The sequence below is a fragment of the Eublepharis macularius genome, chromosome 14 (assembly GCF_028583425.1).
Source record: "Eublepharis macularius isolate TG4126 chromosome 14, MPM_Emac_v1.0, whole genome shotgun sequence".
Taxonomy (NCBI): domain Eukaryota; kingdom Metazoa; phylum Chordata; class Lepidosauria; order Squamata; family Eublepharidae; genus Eublepharis; species Eublepharis macularius.
The window spans coordinates 41,514,220-41,540,943 of NC_072803.1; the positions used below are offsets into that span (position 1 = coordinate 41,514,220).

The window sequence follows — 26,724 nt, forward strand, 5'->3', positions numbered from 1 at the left end:
AGAGCAAGCAGACACCAAGAAACACATTGATGAGCCCCATGGCACCCACAGACACCATGTTGGGGATCACTGCCAGAACTGAACTCTCTTGACTTCAGTTGCTATCGGGAGGGAGTAGAATATGAGGAATCCTTTTGTATGGCCAGTTCTGGTTCTTGGAGTTGCCTGTTGTTAACCACCTTCTGCGGAGACATCTGCTTGTCACCAAGACTCTGAGGCTACCTTCCCATGCTCTACCTTCAAGAAAGCAATCTGGAAAAGTGTAGTTTTCATGTTTATCTGAGTATGGCTGTCCTTCTTTTGTCTCTCTTTTGCAGGAGGTGTGTTGCAGAATCCAATTGTCAGAGCTTCGCACCTGTGTGACCTCCTGAGCCGTCAAGAGACTGAGAGGCTTATGAGGAGGTTCTGTCAGACGAAACAGTGCCTAGCAAAGACACCCAGGAGGAGGGAGAAGGAGAAAGGGGAAAGGCACCAGAGCTGAAACATACTGTGCCCAGCCATGGTAGGTTCTTGCTGCTGGTCTCAGAATAAGCATGCACGAGCCAAGCCATGGAACATGCTCTCTCCCTTTTTGCTGATAGCAAATAAAAGGTGTGGATGTGGGAGAGGAAGTGAACTGTTGCAGAATTAAAGGGCAGCCTGGCACAGTTTATAAGCAGAGCAAAACGGGGTTTTTTGATTTATTGCCGGAGCCTCCGTCAAAACCACTGAGCAGGAGTCTGCAGCACATGAATTATTAAATGCAAACACAGGGGATGCTCATAAATAACCTTTCTGAATAAAAGTGGCATTAGCAAGCTGTTGCAAGAATGGCTCAGGTGACCTTGAACTCCACTAGGTTGCATAACCAAAAACGCTGATGCTCCTCTGTTTCCCACAAGGTGAAGTCGCTGCTGTACCTTTCTTATTGTTGGGGTGAGCTGTTGTGCTCATCTTCCAAGCGCATTGATTCAGTGTATTTGTTCATGCTGTTAAAACACTCCAGGGACGACCTTTTCCCTTCTCCTGTTTCTGTTGCAGAGCTGCTGCACCTTCCTGGACCTGAGCTATTGCAGTACTCTGCAGTTTCTCTGAAATCTATATGTTGGACAAAAAAAATGTATCAGGAGTGGAGAAAATGCATGGTTATACTCACGCAATTAATGAATTCCTGCCTGCCAGCTGATGGGAGAGCAACCAGAGCCCATTGGTTTCCTGGGTCCTCCAAATGTTGTTGCTCAGAGGCAGCATGAAAAAAATACATATGTGGGTGTTGTGTCAGATGTAAGAGGGAATCTTTTGTCGGGGTTTTGAGAGGTGTTAATATTGCTATCAAATTCTAGATAAAGACAGCCTGGGGTTCTGCACACCACATGGTGACAGCATGGGGTTTTCACAGCTTTGGCACCATCCTGCTCCCCCGCTGCCCATCCTGTTTTCTCCTGTGGTGGCGGAACCAGGAGGTGGTGGGAGGCTGAATTCCAACTCTGCTGGGCACCGTCAGGTTAGAGCATTTCCTTCTTCTCCATGCAAGAAAATATGAAATGTAGAAGACAGATTGTGGCTGACTGATCTGGACTTTCATTTGCTTCTGAACCTTTTGTACTTAAGGTTTGGGGGGGGGCGGGAAGCAGGCCTTGCAGATACCAGGTTCGAGAGGGGCATGTGCTTTTGCCTAATAAATTCTAGGATGTCTTCCCACATCTTTGGCAAACTATGACATTGTAATATTTCCTTATCTACAAGTCTGTCCCCTACTTGTAAATAATCCTCCTCTTTCAATCCTTTCTTGCCTCTCTTTACAGAGATCTATCCGCTCTTTTGCAAATGATGACCGGCATGTGATGATGAAACACTCAACCATTTATCCATCTCCAGAGGAACTTGAAGCAGTACAGAACATGGTTTCCACAGTTGAGTGTGCCCTTAAACAGGTCTCTGATTGGATGGATGAAATGAACAAGTCCTCCAGGGCAGAGGGCAGCACAGATGGTAAAGAGGAAGTGGCAGACAGCAGCGGCAAGTGAGTGCATTCAACCGTCCAGCAAATAGAGTTCTGGTAAAGGCAGTTGCATCCGATTGAGTTGCTACAATGCTACCAAGGTCTTATGATATTGTTTTCTGGCAGTGTGAAACAAGACTTGGGGGGGGGGGGTGCTGAGCACCTCTTTCCATTGATGCTCCAAAAATTCTGCAGGAATTCAAAAGAAAGACCTCTCTGTAGGAACTGTTTCCTCTAGCACGTGAGGATTCCTTCCCAGCCAGAGTATTGGTAAAACAAAGACAAATTTTGCAGTGGTCCCAAGTTTTCTCTCCTAGCTTTGTACTTCTGATGACAGGAAAGAGGGCTCGGTGCTTGGGATCACTGAAGCTACAGATTCTGCTGTAGGTAGCAGGAAGGGCATTGCTCAGGAATATCCGTTTCCTGCTTATGAAAGAAGGTAGTATTTGTCCATGTGGTTTGTTGTGCCGAGACTCCTGTAGTTGCTGTGTTGGGAGTGTAGCGGGGTTAAATAAGGCAAGGTGTTAATGCTGAAAGAGACTTGGGTTAAGAGCTCTGTGGCATTTGCGGCTCAGCTGCTGGAATTCCCTGCACGCAGACGGATGGAGTAAATGCTGCAGCCCATCATTAGAAAGGCATGTGGCTTTGCAGCCATTCCAAGTTAATGGCTGTGGATTTGTGTTGGCAGTCTTGTCCAGTTTAGCCAGTAGGAATAGCTTCACCAGTAGGGTGGAGAGGCAGTTGTGCATCTGGCATGATGACGGATTGCACTGAACACCTGTTGCTGTGAGTCTACATCTGCTTCCTCTGTCGGGATCAGTTTCTGATCCTCTAACCCCATCCTTGCAGTTTGGGAAACAGGTGGAGCAACTGACCTCCCCTACTTGTCTGACTTTAAAACATGGGATTTCTGATGCTTTCCAAGTTGGTGTGAGCACTAGTGTATAAGTGATGCGTGTGCATGCACACACCACAGAGAGCAGGGAAAGCATTAGGATTGCCAGGTCCCCCTAGCCTCCCAGTGGGAGGCGGGGGTACCTGATGCCTACCTTTCCAGCCTTCCCATGATTGTTCCCTCGCATGTGCTTTGTGCGCATGCTCCCGCGCCTGTGTGATAACATCACTCCTGGGAAGTGACGTCATTGCGCAGGCGTCATTGCATTGGCCTGTGGCAAAGTACGAGAGCGTTCTCGGGGCAACGCGATGATGTCACTCCTGGGAGTGACATCGTCATGCCACTCCTGGAGCGCACCTGGGAGGCCTGTTCCCACACCTTTCTTCCCCTCTGGCCAGGTGAGTGGTGGTGGGGGCAGAAGGTGAAAGCGGGGGATCCTCCGCTCCCACCCCTAGAAATCCCTAGAGGGGATCCCTAGAAAGCATGCCAAGTATCTGTACTTAAAAGAAAAAAAATGATTTGGTAAAAGCTGTATTAAGTGGTCTCGAAACACTGTTTCCCTGTCTTGGCTTTTTCTTTCCTGTCTCTTGTCTGTTCAACTTGTAATTAATGAAGCTCATGTTAAACAATTGAAAGTGGTGTTTTTGCATATTAATATTTTAATATGCATTTCCTCTTTTACCATCTCAAAGTGTTTGCATTTCATTAAGCAGGCTATTGGCAACATTTGCTGTTGGGTTGGTACTTGGTGTTTTCTGTTTGCAGTTACTGCTGTGGTATAAGCCTGAGAGTGCACCTGCATGATCACGTGAAACTAACTTCTGCCAAGTCAGACTGTCAAGTAATCTAGCCTAGTCTCTTTTCCCCTCTGATTGGCGTTGGTTCTACAGGGTCTCAGGCAGAGAATGGTCTTCCTTATAACATGAGAGCCTTTTCCTGAACATGCTGGATATTGAACTAAACCATTTCTCCTTCTCTCATGCATGTGCATATACATGTATGTATGTATATGTGTGTGTATTTAAATGCTCATTGAGCATTTTTTTGTACCCCACCCTGAGCCAGTTTGTGGGGAGGGTGGGCTAAAAATCAAATTAATAAATAAAAGAAAGCTGGTATGATCCTACCCATATTTTCTTTATAGTAATGTTAATGATAGTGTTCCAGGTAGGCATCTCCATTGCAATTGCATTGTAGCCCAGTTAATGCCCCCCTTGCTTAGTCATTCAGGGCTTAGGGTTGGGACTTTTTAAGGTAAATGAAGAGGCTTCTGGGATTCCTATAATGTAGATTGCATAACAGAGCAGGGGACCATCCTTATAGTCACGTATTTGCAGATGGAGGGGGAGAATCAGGGCTGTGTGTGGCAGCCCCACTTCAAAGGGCAAAGAGTGGCAGATTCATGAAGCCAGGGTAGCATAATCTTTTGGCCCCTCTTGCACACTGGTACCTCTTGGCACATAGCTTAAGAAATGCTGCCCCATTTGCAAGCAACGAGTCCAAACTATGTATTGAAAACTGACCTCAGTTCTCAGTTTATTCTTCAATTTGTTTTTCTCTGTGATTCACTATCCACAGTGACTCAGTTTGCATTTGTTAGACCTGGGCAGAAAGGATTGCTTGGGCATGTGCAGAATGCATTTGCTTCAGGACTAAGTAATTACTATCACTGCTCACATATCTGGGGTGGGAAGAAAAGGGTTGTGGGCTTGTAGGTGGACTCAAATCTGCCAACTCTTCTTACCCAGCACTTAATTTCTATCTGTCACTGAGTACTAAGGTGGTGAGAATAAATTTGCATAGTGGCTATTTGTGGATAAAACACCCAAGGCAGGTTGCTTCTATCCAAATATGTGCATGCCCTCCATTTGTACCAGCTGCTGAAAGCAAGTTGACAGTTCAGGACAGAATGAATGTCTCCATATTACCCAGCGTCATCTTCTGGAAACCTTTTAAATATTTTTTCCTACATTGCTTTCAATCTGTCCTCTCCCCCAACATTTCTTCTGTCAGGTCAGAAACATTTCTTGTATCCGTTCAGGCACTTTCCTTTGTGAAGCTTGCATGGGGACTGGAGACTTGGGATTGCAAATGGATAATATACAGCCACACAAATTTTACCATGAAATTAGGCAGCAAATTGTTTTGAACAGATGTAGCCGTTGACTGCATTGGTAATAGCAACAAGAGGCAGGTAAAGAGCCCAGTTAGCTTGATGATGTTTGTTGAATGCTAGCTGGTCATATTTCGGTCTCCTCCCCCCCCCCCCCCGTGACACATGAGCCATTTGTCAAGCTCTGCTGGCATGTTGCTTTTCTTCTCTCCCTTTGTGGAATAAATGAGGCCCTGATTGCCTTTTCATTTCATTTCTTTCTTTCTTTTTTTTTGCAAACACTTCTGGTGCAAACCCTTGGCTTATGCAGAGTGCTGTTGAGATATTCCAGCAGCCTGGTGTCTCTTTTCTTACTCGTTTTCTGCACCGGATTTTTCATGAGCTCATTCTATATTTAGGACAATTTTTTTGTGCAGGCGCCTGAGTCCAGATGTTCACACAAAGAGCTGGTTGACTGCAGAATAGCTTGCCTGGAGGCCAGGTGTTGCCCATCAGGACTGTGTCGCTGTATGATGTCTTTCTTCCTTCCTGAATTCTTCCTCCCTCCCCCCCCCCGAAAAAGGCTCATCTTTTTCTATAGGGCTTTCCAATTAAAAGCTCACTCTGTGGGTAGAGGTTTTCTTTTGGTGAGCTGTGCATACCACCCATGAAAGGACAGAGAACATTCATGTCCTGGCTTCTGCAGAACAGAAAATGTAGTGTGATTGGAAGAAGTCTTTCAGCATCAAAGGCAGGACATTCTTGTCTGGTTGCAAAAGCCAGTGAGATGACAGATCCTGCCTGCTGGCTGTGTGTGCGGGTGCATGCACACATCTTGTGGGAACTGGCAGCTGCTTCTTCATCTGGCCCACATTTTGAAGGGTAGAGATCAGTTTGGGGAGTCCCTCTGAGCACGTGTGCTCTTGCTCTCTGCACCCCCTCTAACCCCTTTTCTACACTTCCTCAAGCTTTTGTGACCCCAGTCCTTCCAGGGATTGGGTGTGCAGCAGTTTGCTTCCTGCCATTGCTTTATGGATTGGGCCAAATAGATATAAGATTATTTTGATTGTGGGTGTTTCTCCCATGATGTTGAGAGCCAATGTGATGTCGTGGGTGGGGTGCTGGACTAGGATCTGGGAAGACCCAGGTTAGCATCCTCACTCAGCCATGGAAGTTCTTAGAGTGACTTTGGGCCAGACACACACTCTCAGACTAGCCTACCTCACAAGGTAGTTTTGACAGTAAAATGGAGTAGAGGAGAATAATATAAGCTACTTTGGATCCCCATTGGGGAGAAAGGCAGGCTATAGATATCTGAATAAATAGATGGAATCTTATAGAACCCAGCTGCTTACCCTACATCTTGACCTTAAGGATAAGAATTGAGCAACTTGATCCTCCAGATGCTGCTTGCAGAGTTCCTGCTCATGTCCCTCCCATCATCTCTTGCTCAGACCTCTCTAAGTATCACTCCTTTCTCTTGCAGGTATGTTATGACCATCTGCACTGGTTTCTTACGAGCTACCCTCTTACCCATCTCTTTTGAGATATGGTAACCAAGCGAAGACTTATTTAATTTCCCAAGCATTTGATGATAACTAGTGTTCTATTGCACTGTTAATTCTCACTCTCATAACTTTAACTGCTGCTGTTTTTAATGGTGACTATTGTGATAGTATTTTTATTCACTTAACGATTGTTATGACTACTCGTTAGAATCATCAGCATTTTAATAACTGCTATTAATATTTGGTTTTTACTGATTGTTATAGTACTGTTTGTGGGAACTGTCTTGAGAGCCGTAGTAACAAGGTGGTATAAAAAAAGTCCTAAATAAATGAGCATTGCAGTCTTAAGTGTTAGAAGCCTGCTGAATAGCTAACTTTGTGTTTCTGCAAAACAGTCTTGAAATGAACAGAGTCCTGGCTACAGTAGCAGAGCTGGGGGGAAAAACAACAACCCATGTTTGGAAGTATTCTTCCGTTCCTAGCCATAAGACTATCTGTAGTACTATTTTCCTCAGGGCTTTTAAAAGAGAGAAACTTTTTTTGATTGAGCAAGTTTCAGCCATGATGGTTGTGTGATTCTGGTAGTTTTAAACCATCTGCAGCACAATGCTTTGTGGAATCCATATAAAAGATAGCAAATGATTTGCCCTGCCTACTCAATACTGAAGTCAGCAAAACTAGCCAGAGGCTTCCTTCAAAGAAGATCAGTTGTGCTCCCATTGCTTCATGTTAAAAGAACACTTGTCAGGCTAGCATCATTGTCATAAAACCCACAGTTGTACAAAGTTAGAGGAATGCCTCTGAGATTTTAAATAATTAAAATAATTTTTTAAAATATTGTTTAGCTTGTTTGGTCAGGGACGTGGAAAAAATGTACATGGGTAAAAAAAAATAGCAAAACAATTCAGAATATTGTGATGAAAAAGAAACCTTATTATTCTAAATGATATCTGATAGTAGTAGAAAGCAATCTTAGTAGCCACACTTTGTGCTATATTTATCATCTGCCTGCCATGCTAGAGTTGCCAGAGTCTCTGGGAGGTGAGAAATGCAACCATGCTGGAGTGAGTGTGAGTGTCTCCTTCATCAGATAGCAATGGGGATTGTACCAGGAGGGAATTGTTGCAATCTTGCTTGGGAAAAATAGACTATTATCTTCTTTCAGTGCATTAAAAGGCAGCTGATTCCATTGGTGCAACTTCTCACAGGGCTGTGAGAAAATGATCCTTGTTGGATGCTCCCTCTCAGTTTTCTCCTTCGCCACATTTTGAAGGAACAGAGGAGGTGGCAATAAAGTTGAAACAAAATAAGAACATAAAATAGAACGATGGTTGTTGTGGATTTTCCGGGCTGTATAAACCAACAACCATTGTTCTCCGGCCGTGAAAGCCTTCGACAATATATAAACTAGAACATTAGAACAAATCAGTGTTAAAATCCACTCTATTCCACCTCATCCTGCTTAAACTTATTAAACCAGTGCTTTGATGGATACTCTGAATTGTCAGGAGGGTGAATGTGAGATGATTGTATTGCGTTTTGCACTCTATGCATATGGGTAATCAATCACCTCTCACCGTTCATTCCAGAGCCTAGAAATTAATGTGTATAAATTCTTGCCTGGTGTGAAGATCTTGAAGCATAATTATTGCTGATTCTTTTTCTCAGGACGTGCAAAACTTCGGGGCAGTTATTCTAAAAACATTTTTTTCTGTTTCCAGGGAGCAAGGTAGCCGGGTCTTGTGTGGGGTGATGCGGATTGGCTTGGTGGCTAAAGGGCTGCTGATAAAAGATGACATGGATTTAGAATTGGTTCTTATGTGCCAAGAGAAGCCCACGGAGACCTTATTATCTCTTGTTAAAGACAATCTCCCCATCCAAATCCAGGTGAGCAAAAAATTAGGGCAGTCCTGCAGTTGTGATGAATGGCTCTGCAAGAGTGTTCTGTATTTTCAGTACTTGCTGTCATGAGCAGAAAAGGGAAACCTTATCTGAATTATCCTCCAGGGGAAAAAATAGAGACCTTTTAAAGGTACAGAGAACAAATGGTATATTTTAAAAGAAGAAAAGATCTAGGCTGGTCCCCAGAGAAGGTGAGCACAAGTGGTACAAAGTTCTTACTTTCTGGCTTTGTTTTTTCTGCACGTTGCTCTGAGCAACGGTTGGAATCTTTTTTCTGTGCAATGTGCCCTTGCTGTGTTGAGCTACGGATGATGAATTGCTGCAATTCAAAAAGCCAATGTTCTGCAACAAGAGAGAGTCAGATTCTGCAGGTTCCCAGCAAATTGTTGCATGTTTGTGAGCACCCAGTATGCAATTTGTGAGTGTGGTTCCCCTCCCTACTCTAAATTTGCCCTAAGGGTTTGGTGCTTAGACTAAAAAGGCCTTGTTGAGTCAGGACAAACATCCACCTTGTCCAGCATTCTGTTTCCAACAGTGGCCAGTCAGATGCCTCTGGGAAAGTGGAGGTAGGCTCTGAAAGGTGATGGCCTTCTCCTTTTTGTTTGCCCCCAATATTTAACAAAGGTAGAGTGCTTCTGTCCAGTGAGGTTCCATTCCATTTAAGAATTGGGGAGGTGCTAGTGGACAGCAGGAATGAAACAGTGAGTTAATTGCACCCACATCTTTCTTTAAACTCAACTTTTTATGAGTTTGTTGAATAACACCAGATGCTGAAAAATACATGGCTAAATATGTGATTGTGGTAAGCAGAAGTAACTGGGAGTTCTCCCTCTGAGGCGGAGGACATCTTGGGTTGTTTCCTTTTGCCCAATCAGGGAGGCAGGAAGTCAAAAAAATAGCTCTTCCTCTTCCTCTTGGAGCCTAGGAACGCCCCCTTGTTCCAGTTCTTTCCTGCCTCCAGGGAGAGCAGTTGTGGCTACAGTTTTCTCTGTCAGCCCACAGTCCTGTCTTTTTTGTCTTCTTTGTTCTAGCTCTAGTTTTTTCCTTCCCTCTTCCTCTCTTATTCTTCTCTACTCTACCTTTCTTATCTCTACTCCTCCCCCCCCTCCTCAACTCTTTTTTTCTCTGGGCCCAAGTCTATCAAGACGATGGAGTCCAGGGACTCCGAAGATAGCTTTATGGAGGGTGAGGAGGGAAGCTCACCAACGGCCGCATCGGCGGCAGAATCGGCTGCTGTACCCGGTACCGTCTTGCCGCCCAGGCTTGAACGGCATCCCGGCACCTTTCCGGCTGCAAAGCCGCGTACTTCTTCAAAAAAATCGCGACGCAAGCAGAAGGACTCCCAGGCATCAGGGCCAGTCGAGCAGGCCACCAGCAGCCCGTTAGATGCAGCCGCGGTTTTGGCGGGAAACCAAGATGGCGCCCGCGCCGATTCCCGCGCGGCTCCCAGTGCCGCGGTCGCCAACCTCCAGCCGGGAGAGTGCCCTGCAGGCCCTTCTACAGTGACGTGGCCTCTGCAGTCGATCGGCACCGGAGCCCATGGGACGGGTAATGTACAGGGCGACCTCGGTTCCCTCCTGAGAGGCGAGTTCATGTCCTTTCTACAGACCATGCGGGAAGAGATTTTTCATTGGTGCCAACCCCCTCCCGAGGCAACAAGCCAGTCTTCCTCCCTGCCTCCTTCCCCCCCCAGTAAAGTGCGGCGTACATCCTGCCAGTGGCCTACCAAGGCAGCCCAAAAAGCACACCCAATCCCGGCCAGAGATGGGGATATTGTTGTAGGGGGGGGAGCCTACTCTGATAGCGAGGAGGGTGAAGAAAGGGAGTTCCTTTCAGAAGAAGAGGAGGAGGAAGAAGTCATTATGCCTGACCAGTCAAACAGGCTGTTTAAATCAGAGGACTATCCATACCTTCTGAGTAAGGCTCTGGCTGCCCTAGAGCTTCAGGAGAAACGAGGAGGGGAAGAGGCATCTAGTGGTACCAGTAGGGATTCTTCAAGACCCAGAGGGTGTAAAGAATTTTTCCCAAGGGGTGACACCCAGGAGAAGGTCTTCCCTTTTCCGGAATATTTTGAAAGACAATTAAAAGCAGAATGGGTCTCCCCTGCCTCTAGCAAACAATGCTCAAGCGCCCTTAAAAAACTGTATGCATTACCTTCTTATGCATCTGAGCTTTTACAGGTTCCTCGAATTGATGCCCCGGTGGCGGCGCTTCAGTCACCTGGGCTGTTGTCGGAAGATGGCCAAGGCTCAGTCAGAGACAATCTGGATAGGAAGGCGGAAGCGGCACTCAAGAGAGCGCATGAAGCAGCAGCCATGGCGATTAGAGCATCTTCCACCGCGTCCATCGTGTCCCGGGCGGCAGTAGTCTGGCTGCGCAAGTTAATCCAGCTGCTACCTGAAAATCAAAAGCGTCTGTTAGAAGGGGCTAGTAGAGTCTTAAAAGCAACCACCTTCACGGCAGATACTACTCTGGATGCTCTCACCTTCTCGTCCAGAGCCATTGCCTCTGCGGCAGTGGCTAGAAGGCTTCTCTGGTTGCGCGCATGGCCAGCTGACATCAGATCCAAATTTATCCTGATGGCGTACCCCTTCCAGGGGGATAAACTGTTTGGAGATGCCCTGGAAAAGGTTCTCATCGAGACCAAAGACAAGAAAAAAGCCTTACCCAAGTCGGTGAGACGGTATGACAAACGACCCTTCAATAACCAGTCCTTTCGTACACACCATTCCTTGGCGAGACCACGTCCAGATTCCAAACGGTCCTCCTGGAGTGCCAACAAACAATCGTTCAAGAGAGCTAACTTCGGTTTCAGGTCTAACAGACAACACCAACAACGAGGGGAAAGGCAGGACTTCGACTCCAAAACTCAGAAGTCCTGACTCACGGCCGCTTCCGGTGGGGGGAAGACTACAGTTCTTTCTCCAATCCTGGGTGGACTCCAAGGCGGATGCCTGGACACTGGAAGTAATCTCAAAGGGTTACTCCATAGAGTTCAAGTCGCACCCACCGGATCGCTTTCTGTCATCCCCCCTACGCCGAAACCCTCAAAGGAGATCCATCACCTTAAACGCGGTACAACATCTCCTGAACATCCAAGCAGTCGAACCTGTACCTCGTCAAGAGCAAGGCTCCGGTGTTTACTCCCTATTCTTCACCGTGCCAAAAAGAAACGGAGACTGGAGGGCCATTTTGGACTTAAAGTTCGTAAACCGTTTCATAAAGCTGAGGCACTTTCGCATGGAGACTCTAAGATCTATCGCGGAGTCACTACGACCCAAAGAATTCCTCACCTCCATAGACCTCACAGAGGCATACTTACACATTCCGGTTCATCAGGCCCATCGCAGATTCCTGAGGTTTCATGTGAATGGTCTCCACCTTCAGTTCAAAGCCCTCCCATTCGGACTTGCCACAGCTCCCAGGTTGTTCTCCAAGATCCTGATCAACCCCATCGTTCGACTGCGGGAGAGGGGGATTCATATACATCCCTACTTAGACGACCTGCTACTCAGAGCAAGCTCCAGGGAAAAGGTGGCGGCCGACACACAGACCACGGTTCTCTACCTGCAAGCGCACGGTTTCTTGATCAACTTATCAAAATGTTCTCTTCAGCCTTCTCAAAGACTGCTTCATCTAGGAATGTTGGTCGACACCAGGAAGGGTCGTTTTTACCTACTACCGGAGAAGATCCAGAAAACCAAGGAGATGACCGCTCTGGTGCTGAGCCGCAGCTCCGTTTCTCTGATGTCGCTCTCCAAGTTGATGGGAACCCTCGTAGCGAACTGCGAGGCCCTGGACTGGGGCCGTCTGCACACACGGGAACTCGTGTCCTTCCTCAGACCGTTCCAATCTCTTATTGCACTAAGATGCGATCGACAACTCACAGTGCCCTTGAAGGTCAAGTCCAGCCTCAGATGGTGGACCTCAGCACCCAACCTGCGGTGGGGGAAGTCGTTCCTCAATCCTCCCAGGCTGCAACTATTCACCGATGCCAGTCTCACCGGCTGGGGGGCAGTTCTGAAAAACCGACCTGCTCAGGGTACGTGGTCTCCGGAAGAGACTGTCCTGCCAATCAATCTCCTGGAAGTCAGAGCCATTCGCCTTGCTCTCGCTTTCTTCAGCCAAGACCTCGTCGGCAAGGATGTTCTGGTACGAACCGACAACGTCTCAGCCAAGGCATATATCAACCATCAGGGGGGCACTCGGTCCCCCAAGCTGCACAGAGAGGCCATGAAGATCTTACACTGGGCGGAAGCCAATCTCCTCTCTCTGCAAGCCGAACACATCAGGGGCGTGACCAACATTCAAGCGGACTGGCTCAGCAGGCAGTCCATCCACCCAGGGGAGTGGACACTCAAGAAGGAGGTTTTCCATATGATTGCGGAACGTTTCGGGACACCGATCATGGACCTGTTTGCCACTCCTGCGAACTGTCAAGTTCCGAGGTTTCTCTCCAGGTTCCTGTACCCCCAGGCAGAAGGGATAGACGCTCTCTCTACTCGGTGGCCCAAGGGGCTACTGTACGCCTTTCCACCGATCCCGGTTCTTCCCAAACTTCTACGGCGGATAGCGGAACGTCAAGCGGAGGTAATCCTAGTGGCTCCATGGTGGCCTCGGAGACCCTGGTTCTCCACGATACAGGCACTGACGATTTCCCCTCCGATGCAGCTACCAACGGTACCAGATCTTCTGCATCAGGGCCCGGTGTGGCATCCCCATCCAGAATGGATGTGTCTGACCACGTGGAGATTGAGAGGCAGTACCTTACCAGATTGAGGTACCCTCCGCAGGTGATCCTTACCCTCCTGGCGTCTAGGAAGAAATCAACTATTAGGCTATATAACACCACCTGGAAGGCCTTCGCTCGCTGGGCTAGGAGGAAGAAGGTTAATCCTCTGCGCCCATCCATCGTTATGATCCTGGACTTTCTCCAGCAGGGCCTGGAAGCTGGACTCAAGCCGGCCACTCTCCGCAAGCAGGTAGCGGCTCTGTCTTCGGTCTTTCCTGTCCTGGAAGGTTGTCGACTCTCCCGGCATCCTCACATCCAACGCTTCCTCAGGGGTGCGACCTTGCTAAGCCCCCCAGTTGTTCATCGTTTCCCTACTTGGAGGCTTCACGTTGTCTTATCGGCCTTAACCAGGCCCCCGTTTGAACCTCTCCATTCAATTTCCTTGAGATGGCTAACCATCAAGACTATTTTCCTGGTAGCTGTCACGTCAGCGAGGCGGATCTCGGAACTGGGGGCTCTGTCAATCAAGCCCAACCTGTGCATTTTTCACCGGGATAAAGTGGTTCTCAGGACTGACCCCACCTTTGTTCCCAAATCCTGTTCCAGATTCCATAGGGCTCAGGAGATCAATCTGCCATCTTTCTGCCCTAACCCTTCTCATCCTAAGGAAAGGGACTGGCATACCCTCGACGTTCGTAGAGTCCTCAAGTCGTACCTATCTAGGACTGAATCTATCAGGTGTTCCGACTCGCTCTTCATCAATATTTCTCCTCCCAACCAAGGGAAAAAGATGTCCTCGGCAGCCATTGGGAGGAACATTCGGTCCTGCATCACGGAAGCGTACAAGGCGTGCAACAGAGAAGTGCCTCAGGGAATTACTGCTCATTCGGCAAGAAGCGCGGCAACTAACGCAGCATTCCTCAAGGACGCCTCCGTGGAAGAGGTTTGCAAGGCAGCCACCTGGTCATCAATTTCCACATTTGTCAGACACTACAAAATGAACATTTTCAATTCAGCGGACGCTGCCTTCGGAAGGAGAGTTCTCCAGCACGTGATGTTCGACGGGGAGCCTCTCCCACCCGGAGAAGACTAACTGCTTTGGGAGTACCCAAGATGTCCTCCGCCTCAGAGGGAGAACGGACCTTTGGACACTTACCGTGAAGGGTCCTTCTCCTCTGAGTGCAGGAGGACATCTTGCCCCTCCCAGGCTCCCCCGTCTCCTGTTACTCCTCTCTGATACTTCCTTATAAACGACACCTTTCCGGCTGGAATTTTCTGTCTCTCCTTCCACTCTCAACATGCCGCAGTCGTTTTTTCTCACTGTTTTTTACTTAACATAGTTCTGCACACTGACTAAGTTTTTTCCTTTTTCGGGTCGGGTGCAAGTTTTTTCTTCTTGAAAGTTCTAGTATTTGATAGTTTTTTCTTCTACTGCTTTGTGGAGTCACCAGAACTGGAACAAGGGGGCGTTCCTAGGCTCCAAGAGGAAGAGGAAGAGCTATTTTTTTGACTTCCTGCCTCCCTGATTGGGCAAAAGGAAACAACCCAAGATGTCCTCCTGCACTCAGAGGAGAAGGACCCTTCACGGTAAGTGTCCAAAGGTCCGTTATCAATAGACTATACAGCTGGAAGGAAGAGAATTGGGTTGACCCAAAACACACTCAAAAGACTAAAAGCTAAAGGACAATAAGAAAGCTTTGTGATAACTTGTAGAACCAGCAGTGTTGGGGAGGAATCTTCAATTTAGGTGCCCTAATGGTGTTTCCTGTCAGTGAAGTAAAGCGTTTGCATTGGTATGTCGGGGCTGCTCAACTAAGCACTTCTGAACTGTTTCAGAAACTCACAGAGGAAAAATATCAAGTTGAGCATCATGTGGATGAGGCGGCCATCATCATCCGTAGCACAAAGGAGCTTCCACTAACACTCAAGGTGACCCTAACCTCTCCCCTAATCCGAGATGAAGCCGAGAAGAAGAACGGAGGTATTAAGATGAGTTCTTCCATGCCTTTCGTTTTGATAATGTTTTCCTCCTTGTGACATATGGACAAAGGAGTTTCCATTCTTCTTGGGCTATCAGAAAATTACTGTAGCCTACAGAGACAATAGCCACAGGGATCCCAGAACCAACTGGAATGTATCCTGTACCATTTGAAGTGAGTGGCACAAGACCACATCTGTTCATTCCCCCAGTTCATCCCTACTGTTGAGAGGATCAGCTTTGGTCTTCCTTGGGAGATGTTCTATCACTCTGGGCTAGCGAGTTGCTGATACTCCTTTTCCCATCATTAGAGGCCAGTCAGAGTCTATTCCAACTTCTAGAAATGTTGATTATTTTGGAATAATTGCTACTGTTTCTATAGTGTCATTTGTGTGCATGTACTTTACAGAATACAAGAAGAGTGGTCTCTGCCTCAGGGAGGTTACTGTCTAAAATCGGATAGAAGGTGGAGGCAAGGATGAATGGGGGAAAGAATAAGCATTCCCTTTAGTTATGTGGGCTTAGGGATCATTTCATCTAGGAAGGAGATTAAGGCTTATGCCAAAGGCTAGTCTCCCTAGCACGTTCAGGAAGAAAAGAGAGTTTCCAGGTTCTTGTGGCATCAATTCTGATTCATTAACTTTGATCTAATAGGATCTGGAGAGATTTTCCCTCCCGATAAAATGTAACATTAAAGATTCCCTACCAACACCAACAAGACTTCGTCCTCTGGAATATAAAATATTGCCACAGCTGGGGACAGAATGGTGAATGGCATGGCAATAGCTCTCTTGAGTTGCTCAGTAAACAGATTTTGCTCCGGAGCTGAGTGGCAGCAATTTGGCAAATAAGATTTCACATTTTGATCAGCCCCCTCTCCTCAATGTATATACTCACGCTATTTGCAAATGCATTGATGATCCCAAAGGAAGAAAAAAAATGAAAAAGTTGGTTCTGTTCCAGTGCACAAGATGTTTGCTAGCATGGTCACCTGAAGGCAGTTTGTACTTACCACTGGTGAACATGCTAGGGAATGACAGTCGATAAGTTTGTGAGATGCCCCCTTTAGTTATCGAAACACTTCCTGAAGTGCACATGCTCAGGTTTAGAATACTAGAGGAGCCCTGTTGGATCAGACAGAAGATCTAGCTGGTTCAGCGTCCTGTTTTCCACAGTGGCCAAGCACCTAGCCCCAGAAGCCTGGAAGCCAGGGGTGCAGAGGTCAAAGCCTCTTTCTGCTGCGACTTACCCCAGAAGTTGGCATTCAGAGGTCTACTGCCTCCATCAATTTCTTTTTCAGATATTTATACTTACCTTCTCTTCCCAGTGGGGGACCCAAAGCTACTTACAGCATTGTTCTCCCCACCATTTTATCCTCACAGCTACCCTGTGAAGTAGGTTAGGATGTCAGAGAATATCTGGTCATCCAGCAAACTACCATGGCAGCATGGGTATTTGAACCAGAGTCTCCCAGATCTTATTCTTCGTAAACACTATACCATGCTCAGCTCTCATTTAGCCATCAAGGCCAATCACTGTTGGTGGACCTTTCCCAAATGAATTTGTCTAATTCCCTTTTAAAGCCATTTAAGCAAGTGTCTGCACCTATATCTCATAGCTGTGAGTTCCACAAGTTAATTTAAGGAATAATTGTGTGAAGGAATAATTCCTTTTGTCTCTCCTGAAACTACTGCCAGTCAACTTCATTAAAAACCCTACTAGGCTGAGAGATAGCGACAAAGTTCTCTATCTACTTTGTCCACCCCCTGCATACTTTTATAAAATTCTATTGTGTCCCTCATTTAGTTTTTTCCCATAACTAACCCCCTGAACACTTTAGCCTTTCACCCTAGAGGAGGTGCTCCAACCGCTTGATCATTTTAATTCTCCCCCCCCCCCCCGCCTTTTCCAGCTTTGTGATAATTTTGTCAAGGTGGGAAAGCCAGAAGGGTGTTAGTTGTCGTGCTGCAGTCCAGATGATGTAAGGTTGGCATGTCAGACTAGGATCTGGGAGACCCAAGTTCAAATCCCTACCCTGCTATGGAAGCTTGCTTGGTGACCTTGGGCCAGTCATTCTCTCTCAGCCTAACCCTATAACACAGGTTGTTGTGAGGATAAAATGGGAGAGGAGAAGGATGCATGTCACTTTGAGTGCCCATTGAGGAGAAAAGCAGGGTATGAAGGACATAAACAAAATAAGCTGAACTGCAGTGGGTGGGTGCCACTGCTTCTGAGCAAACGTGTTGTGCACACTGGCTGTCAGTTGGTCCCATCTCTGTGACTGTGGTTGTTTTCAAAGGCAAGTAACAGCTGTGTTCTTGTGCCACTCCGATGTTTTTTTCACTGTGGACTCTGGAGGAGAGGATCTCATAGCTGAGCTTCTGCTTTTATACCTGCCCAGAGATGCACATTTTTAAAAGTGGTGGAGGGGGGACTCCAAGAGCAGTCTGGACTTTGTCACACTGAATGAGCTCCAGTATTAATTTATTCTCTATTTTTAAAGCTTTAGATGCTGGTTAATAAATACCTAGTAGGTTTGCTTTTTGGCTAACACTGTCTAAATAATCTGATGGCTGGAAAAGCAACAGCAGCCCACGCCCACTCTCTCCAATTCAAATTGCAGCCCCAGTGAGGGTTTCCTCCCTCTCGTACTAATTATTGAGGCATTTGTCTTTAAGCAAAGAACACACACATGCAGGGCAGAGATGGACTTAACAGCTAAAATTTCCTCCTGAAATTGTTGCACATAATGTTCTGGGCATACGCTGTCTTTTACGAAACTCTACCTCTCTAGTTCCTCCCTATGTTCCTTCTCCCGTTACGTGCTTCTACTTTGCTGTTCAGCCACATGAAAAGGTATCCGCGGAGGATGTTTCTTCATCGTTAAAGGAAAACCAGCAACACAGCCAAGGACGTTCCATAGGGCTCCTGTGTCGTCATCTTCTTTCTTCTCTTTAAAAAAAAATCCTAATCTTTATGATGTTCATTTCTGCCTCTGTTTCCCAAACTTTCTCTACACACACATGTGCAGAAAAAATTTAGACTTTGAACGATGTCAGACTTTTGACCAACTGGCGCCACTCTGTCATGACTGTTGAGGCAGCTGGATCCCGTTTGGATGAGGGATTCTCCCTTCCTGGTTCCTCTCTCCCCATTTCTAGACTTGCCACACGTACCTTGCTCCCCCCCCCACATTACACTGCCATCACTGTCAGAAATGTTGGTCAGTTTTTCTTTGCCTTGTTGGGAGAATAGGGGGAGGGGGAGATGAAGCACATCAAGGATTTGGAGAGATTTTTTAATTCTTCGCATAGTGTTTTGGAGGAGAAAAGTATCTTTGACAGAGAACAGCAAAAGGAACTTTCTTAAAAGAGTGATGACTGAGAGGTATAAGGGAAGTAGTTATGGAGAGTAGGTGGCATAGAGCAGATGTGACTCAACCCAGTCAGAGTTGTGGGCTTAAAGCCACTTGCAGAATATCACACCGTTGCAGAAGTTCACAAATAGGGTTGTCAATGGCAACCTGAAATTTAATTCTTGACCAATAGGGAAACCCCTGCATTGTATGCTTGTCAGAGGAGTAACAGACTTTGTAAAAAGCCTCTGGCAATGCAAGAAGTCAGAGAGAGTACCTCTTTTGAAATAGTATCAGGCTATGTCATGTGCTGGGTTTAAGATTGGGTTTTTTTTACAAACACACACACCACCAACTGGTGCACCCCTGTAAAGCCTGCTTGTAAGAGAGAAAAAAGAGTAATGTTTTGACTTATCAGTTCACTTTTATTGTTTTATTCTCATGTGTTCTTACTTTTGCAGAGGTCAGCTCTTTCTCAAGAGCTGTAAACTTTGCAAATAAACCAAGGCAGGCAGCATGCGCTCATGTCAAACATGCACTCAAAGGTTTTAGAGTTGGGTTTTCCCTTCTATATAATCATTCTATTTATTTATTCATCTATATTCGACCTTTCTCCCTAATTGAGATGCAAGTGGCATAAATCATCATATCTTTCCTCTTAGCCTCATAACGAACTTGTGTGGTAGGTTAGGCTAAGATGTTTGATTGGCCCAAGCAAGGGTGGACATTTAAATCTGGGTCTCTCAGATCCTAGTTTGACACCCCAAACACTATACTACATGGGTTCTTTTTTAAGAGTGGGGAAAAAATCCCCCACCGCAACTGCTGTGATTGGAAGAAGAAGGTATGGGAAGTAGAGAAAGGGGAGTGTAGGGCTGAGAATGAATGAATGAATAAGGGGGAGTGGGAGGGTGTTTCAGACTGGAAAAGGGTGAGCTGTGAAACTGATCTGGCTGCTCAAACGGAGTCTAGGCAAAAGCCAAGCAGGGAGGAGAAATATTGTAGCAAAGGGGGAGAATAATGATAGGCATCTTCTTCTTGCCCCTCACCAGTGTGACTGCCAGTTTCTTCACAATTTGCTGTTCAAGATCTGAGCTCCTCTGTTTTGGTAGCTGCTAGCCTGCTTAGAGTCCTGTGTTTGGAGCAAACCCATGGAACTGACCAAGGTTTCCTGCAGTATGGTCTGATTAGTCAACTAATTTCTCTTCTAACCCAATGAGTGGGGAGGGAGGGCGTGTCAAGCGGTTTTTGGTGTTCTGGGAATTGCTGTGTTTAGGTTCATGCTCTGGTTGTCAGTTTCCTGGGGTTTCTTTTTCAAGTGTAATTTTTTTAAACAGACAAGGACACTGTAAGCAGTCAGTCACAGTATTTATTTTTATTTACTTCATTTATACTCTACTTTTCTTCCCAGTGGGTACCCAAGGTGGCTTACATAATTCTCCTCTGCTCCATCTTATTCCCTCAACTACTCTGTGAGGTAGCTTAGGCTGAGATTGTGTCACTCAGCAAGCTCCCATGGCAGAGTGGGGATTTGAACCTGGGTCTCCCGGATCCCAGTCTGACATTCTAGCCACTGTACCATTCTAGCTCTCAGCACATTGAATCTCTTCCCTACGTGCCAGATTGCATAGGTGCTACCTATTTGCTATAAAGTATTTTCTAGGGTTTTCACACTGATAATTCATTATAGTTCTGGTGCTGCACTGGAAGGGCACCATCTCAGTGGATCAGTCAAGATATGTCAGTGGTGGCAGCCAGTTACCAGGGTGCTTTCCAGGGAATCCTTGGTCTAAGGGAGATTCCCAGCAAGGAAAGTCACCTTCTCCCCTTCCTGCAAATTAATATTTTTATTCTGACATTTGTAGTAGAAGATGATAAACAGATTCCAGATGATTATGACAGTTGATGCTCTTCCTTTTCGAAACCATACTCTAAACAAGTCCATTTTATCACAAACAGGGAAGTAATTATTCTTCTTAAATATCTTCCATGGATTTTGCTGCCCCCCCTTGAAATAAGGTGACCAGGGCTTAAAATCTTGACCTGGAAAATCTGCTTCTCCCCCCACCCCCTCTGTTTTTTTTATTTTGTAACATCTGGCCTGATGAAAAGTTCTGGTGAGCTGGAACAATTTTTGTGTCATTTGGGTTGTCCAAAAGGTATTACATGGATTTGGGTTTTTTTTGTCCCCCCTATGAAAAAGCCATCTGTGCATTCCAGTAGTCCATTCTCATGCTCCTCACAAGCTCTCTCCTCCAAATTCTAAGATTAAGGAATAGTCTGTTTACACCATCAGTCTCCTGGGACATCAGACCCTGAACTTTGTTCAGCTTCTGGTATTTAAGGAGTTGAGCGGGAGTTTGGAATGAGCTGATACAGAGGAAAAGACCCTCTGGCTGTAAATGTGGAATTCTTGACCCCATCTCCCTTCCATCTTGTGATGAGTGAGCAGCATGTCCACAAAAGTAGGGTAGCTATTTTAATTGGCCAGGTGGAAGCTGGCAGAGAGAACCTGCTTTGCCTTGTAGCTCTGAGAGCCCCACCTTTGCATTGCTCTTAGAGAGTTGGCATGTGTCGGCTATCGAGCAGAAAAGTTAGCTGCTGTTGGCAGGCAGGGAATGAGCACAGAAGATGGCTAAAAGTTGAAAATCAGTCCAACACAATGGTATTCTGTCCAGATTTTTTAAAATTGTGATTTGCAACCTCCTTTTTTTCTCAACTCGCACTCCAGGTGGAGTAACTTGGATAATGTTACCTGTGCTTCTTGAATGTGGGGAAGATGGGAATGCCTTTTCACAAATGGTTCCCCTTATCATGACTGGCAGGCACAGCATGAACCAACACAGCAATTCTAGTGAGGATTGGTAAAACTGACACCTGATGCCATGAGCCACCCACTTCTCCTTGCTACCTCTTTTCTCTCCATCTTTCCGTTTCCCTGTGATTCTTAATTCTCACATATTGACTGTCTGCAGTGGCAGGGGAATGCCACCACAAGACCACCCAGAGGTTGAACTTTTTAATGGCCTTGCTGTTTTCAAAAGACCTTTCTAATGTTTCACTGTGGCCTCTTCTATTAACAATGAACAAGCACCATGGAAGTCGATCCTTCACTTTCATATTGGTTATCTTCCTCTGGGTAATGCATTAAGGCACAGAGGGAGGATCTATTTTACTTGAGCAAAATTCTCATTTGTTGGCATGCCAAGATTGCACTTGCCTTGCCAGTAGGCTTTAATGGTTAACTGGTTGCACAATTTCTTGTGAGATGGGGGCCACGAAATCTCTGCATGGTTGGCAGGACAGCCTTGCAGCCGGTCAATCTCTTGTTGTTTCCTAACTATTGAAAGAGATTCTACTCACTCATTGATGGTTGCTGTTTTGTACAAAAGCATGATCTTGAAGCAGATGTTTCTTTTGTCCCTCCCCCAACATCAAATGTTTTGTTTCGCACAACAGATCGTGGATTAACTATTGAAGAATGCAAATGGCACAACCCTTCCTCCAGCAGTGACTAAAAGATGCTGACAAAAGTGGGGAGGGGGAAAAACCCTAACAGCAACTAAAATTGCCAAAGTGCCCTCTTTTTTGCTTATAAACCACTCAGCAGCTAATCCCATTTACAACTTTGCAGCTTTTATTGGGAGTAGCACAGATTAAGCTTCTTGTTACAATTCTGGTGATGAGGGTAATGCAAACAATGCAAATATCTGCTGCAAAGTTCATAGAGGTTGGACAATAATTGTGTAGTACTTTGCTGCTTCTTTGCCAACACCAAAGCCAAGGGACACAAGCCAAGACAGATGCGGCTTCTCGTTGAGGTTTACACTCTGCTAATTTTAAATCCTTCCACTTGTTTATGGTTTTAGTGTTTTTAAAACTGCAAAGTGGGACTGCTTGTGGAATTGCTGGGGGAAAGGCCCTCTTTCATCTCCCAGCCATCCTAGTAGGTAGGATTATAAACTCGGCTTCCTTTTAATTTCCGTACCTTTAGATCTTTCTGCAACAGTAAAAGTAGATAAAGGCACTACCTTGCAAATCATTGTTTTGAGAGAGTGCCAGAGAATAGAACTCCAAGAACATCTGGTGTTCTAACAAGCTGCCTGCAGATTGCTGGTGAGACAGAGCCTGTAGGCTTTTCGGCTTGGTTTAGAAGAGGCTTCTGTTGGGATTCAGAATGTTGCCTCCCCCAACCCACTAAGTGATGATTGCATTTTATATCGAGTATATGAGACTGCTTTGAACTGAGTCAGAAAACTGATTCATCAGTTGTATCTAAACAGATTGATAGTGACTCTCCAGGGTCTCAATTGCAAGGGTCTTTCCCAGAGATAACTTTTAACTGGAAATTGAACCTGGAACCTTTCACAAGTGATGAGATGGCTCTTTCCGCTTGTGATTCTCTGAGACCTCGGAAGCAGCAATCACATATATTTATTTATTAAAATAGCGTGGTAGTTTCTGAATATTTTCCCTTTCAAAATAAATCCAGTTGCCACAGGCAAAAACTGTTGATCGTTTCAAAAGTAACTCCCTAGAAGCAGAGTGTACATTTCAGCAGAGGTGTCTGGCAACATCTTGCTTCTGGGTTGAAGCTTGGGCTAACAGGAAAAAAAATTTTTTGAGCAACATTCTCAGATTTCTGAGCACCCAGGGCTCCCTGGCCCCTGCATTGTTTCTGACAATATCTGATCATTGCAAGTTGAGGAAAATGAGACTTTCAGGATATGAACAGAAATTGTATGATTTAACGCTTAAAATGTTAAAATTATTTTAAAATTAGCATTGCATTCAGGAGGGCAATGCCCTCCCTGACGGTCTCTGGCAACTGAATGCTGCTCAACATTTTGAAATATGCTGATCAACTCTGAAAACTTCTTAAAACTGGCAGGAATCAGGCAAAATGCTGCACCTTATATTGTCTGTCCCAAACGTGTTACATTTTTTAATAAGATCCCAGATTGACTGACTGACCAGCCATTGAACAAATGCCTTAATTTCGCCTCTTTTGCATCTATGCATATTTACTACCATTGGGGAAATGGCTGAATTAAAAATAAATTTTATACTTTTGCGGGGGGGAAAGCAAGAAATTCTGGGAGCCTTATTAACTCCCCATCATGCTGCCACTGTTCTGTGTACTTGTGACAGAAACCCCTTGGTCAAACTGTGTCTGTCTCTTCTTTTTGTTTTCTTATATTCCCATTTCCCCAGTAGACAGTGTTGCGATGAAAGATCCTCCGGACTTACTGGACAGGCAGAAATGCCTTGATGCTTTGGCATCTCTGCGGCACGCCAAATGGTTCCAGGTTGGCTTTTTGTTCTTACCTTATCGTAGCCTTGCAAGGTTTTTAATTTGAGATGCCTCCTGAAATGCCTCCTCCTTAATGTTTAGCCTTTATTGATATCCCTCTCTACTCAATGACTGAGTGTTTACAGATTTATGAGCACAGGTTTCTCCAATGTTGATGGCAGATAAGCCAGCTGATTTAGTGTGGTTATGAAGCTATGTCATAACGCTGATGTTTTCTTCTTTTTAAAGCCTGCACATTTTCCCCTCTCCACTTTTCTGTCTTTTTTGGAAGGGGCGGGGGAGTAACTTCGTTGTTGTTGTCTTTTGATTTTACATGTTTTTTTTAAAATGCTAATTTCTTTTTTTCAAAAAGGCTTATTTCCAAAATCGCTGTGTATTTTTCTTAAAAGACCCTAAAAAAGTTTTTTTTGAGTTGTTTGGGCTGAGTGTTTTGCAGGTGGATTGGAACAGTTCTGTTTGTTTTAGGCCAGGGCAAATGGACTAAAGTCCTGTGTAATTGTGCTGCGTATTCTGCGAGATTTGTGCAACAGAGTCCCCACTTGGGCACCACTTAAAGGATGGGTGAGTATTGGGAAAGAGTGGAACCAATAGCATTTGGTAAATTGTTTTGTGATGCTTGTGGAGAAAGGTGAAAGAAGGATGCTGTTCAGAATTGACTTGCAATTAAGGATTTGGGGTCTGTTCCTTAATTACAAGAAGTCTGAAGAGACTGCTGTTGGGGTACTCCATATTTCCCCTGGGAATGTGCCTCTGGAAAATGTCCTTAGGGGAAGTAGATTATGTTATACTGCACTGAGAACAATCTACTGATGATTTCTCATGCAAGTCTCATTGAAGTAAATGGAAGTTGATGCAGCTTCTGTTTGCTTCACTGGAACTTGGGTGGGAAATATCTGTAGATGATGTTCTGAAGCTTGGGTGGGAAATGTCTGTAGATGATACTCTGTGTTGGCCTGTGTTGGCCTGAAGTGCATGCGTTGGCCTGAAGCGCATGTGGATAAATACTGCAGGTCATTGCAACACACGTTTTGAGGGCCTTGTGTCTGTGTGAGTGTGTGCACAAGAGTGGTTTGTTTGCTTGACTTTTATTAAAATGGAGTATATGCAGCTCTCATCTTAAGCCTTCAAATGTTCGACCTTTCTGTACAGTTGCCCCAGTAGTTCACACACTCAGTACCCCCAACCCAACAAGACACAGGACATATAAAATGTAGCCTCCAAGGCCTCAGTATTGGTTGTCTCCATCCTCTGTGGTAGAGTTGATTTTAACAAATGTGATACAGAACAGTGTTGGCTTCCCCCATTGGTGACATCAGCACTGACCACAATCCAAATGTCTTATAGCCCCTGGAGCTTATATGCGAGAAAGCGATCGGCACATGCAATAGACCTTTGGGTGCCGGCGAAGCTCTGAGGCGAGTGATGGAGTGTTTGGCTTCGGGAATCCTGTTACCTGGTAAGGGCTGCCCAGCAATTGTGTGCATACATGTATAGCTTCTGGTGTGTGCCAGCCTGTTTATTTCTGGTACTGCAGTTTAAGAACGGCTTCCTTCACAGTTTTTCTTCAAGCACAGACTGATTGAAGGCTATTTCATTGTCTTTATAAGACACACAGGCTTGTGTGCTTAAAGATCTGTGAATATAGGCAAGAGCACGCTCGCATTATTTCTGTTAGATAAGATGTCTTTATATTAATTTTGTTTGTCCTCACAGCCATTGGGTGGAGATTGCTAGTTGTTCCCATTTCACAGGTAGGGGACTGAACCGAGAGAGGTTGACTTACGCAAAGTCCCCCAAGGTAGCTGAGCTAGGAGGCATTTGATCTTCCATGAGACATATTGTCTTCTGTTCAGACCAGGGGTAGGCAGCCTTTTTTGTCCCAATCAGAAAAGCTCTTGCATCAACTATGAAGATGCTGGTGTGCCATCAAATAATAAAATGGGGGGTGGGGAAGGGAGGATATGAGAGTTGTGCTTAGCAGTATGCACCAGGTACAAACTGAGGCCCCATGGTGTTTTCAGTGCCTCAGTACTTACATGAGTCTCTAGTCCAGACCTTACTTTCTTCTGCAGGGAAGGATAAGGAGTGGGACAAGCTTGTTTACTCACTTCTCCAAGCAGTAGGAGTGAGGGGTTTAGATGTAGTCACCTGAAGCAGTCACCTGGTCTCTCAGGAAAATGCAACAACTTTGAAACACAGGTCTTTTAGCGTAGCTGCTACTTTAGCTATCCTCCTACCAGTTTTATCCCTGCTTTCTGCTTTGTTGCAGTGCACAAAAGATTAAAAACCATTTCAACAACTTAAAATGCCATAATGTACAAACTGTGTAAAAATAATTAATCAATAAAATCAGAGGTTTGGCAACAAAGAATCATCTTAAATGTTTGGTGGAACAAAAGTTTAGAACCAGCTTCCTAATGGTCGGCAGGAACTGGGTTTGGCTGGCCTCCACATGGCATTCCAGAAACGTTTTTCAGGGGCCATCATTTATTCATGAATCATATTAATTTTAGTGCCGCAGAGTTATCTCATCACGACAGCCCTGTGAGGAAGAAATGAGTTATGGCCTCCATATTAACCTGAATTATCCTGCTTTCTTGCCCTGTAGGTGGGCCTGGCGTACATGACCCCTGTGAGCGGGAGCCGACAGATGCCTTGTCCAACTTGACTGTTCAACAACGAGAAGCCATTACCCATAGTGCCCAGGTAAAATATTCCTGCAGCTTAAGACAAGGAGGTTTCAAGCATCCCTTTGGCTATCTCCTATGGTAATAAGAATAAGCCAGTGAGTTTTGTCCTTAGTGCATGTCCTCACAATGTGCATCTTACAAATGCCCCTTTTATGAAATGAAGATTCCTATCTAATCTTTCATGTTTCTTCCATACCAGTTTCCATGTCTTTTATCTTCACTACGACCGTGTAAGGTCAGTTAGGCTGAGAGAGGCTGACCCAAGGTTGCTCTTTGA

General features: G+C 45.6%; 1 protein-coding gene across 3 annotated transcripts in view; it reads left to right on the forward strand.

The window, feature by feature from the left end:
• Positions 1-26,724, forward strand: part of STRBP (spermatid perinuclear RNA binding protein) — a 95,914-nt gene that overhangs the window by 34,592 nt on the left and 34,598 nt on the right. For 2 of the 3 annotated variants that reach the window (XM_054997818.1, XM_054997819.1), the window contains exons 4-11: positions 318-502; positions 1,785-2,002; positions 8,198-8,363; positions 14,947-15,091; positions 23,658-23,752; positions 24,223-24,318; positions 25,102-25,213; positions 26,366-26,463. In XM_054997818.1, coding sequence (XP_054853793.1) covers positions 500-502; positions 1,785-2,002; positions 8,198-8,363; positions 14,947-15,091; positions 23,658-23,752; positions 24,223-24,318; positions 25,102-25,213; positions 26,366-26,463 — 933 coding nt within the window. In that variant the 5' untranslated portion in view covers positions 318-499. The remainder of the gene's footprint in view (positions 1-317; positions 503-1,784; positions 2,003-8,197; positions 8,364-14,946; positions 15,092-23,657; positions 23,753-24,222; positions 24,319-25,101; positions 25,214-26,365; positions 26,464-26,724) is intronic. The other variant, XM_054997820.1, reaches the window with a different exon arrangement.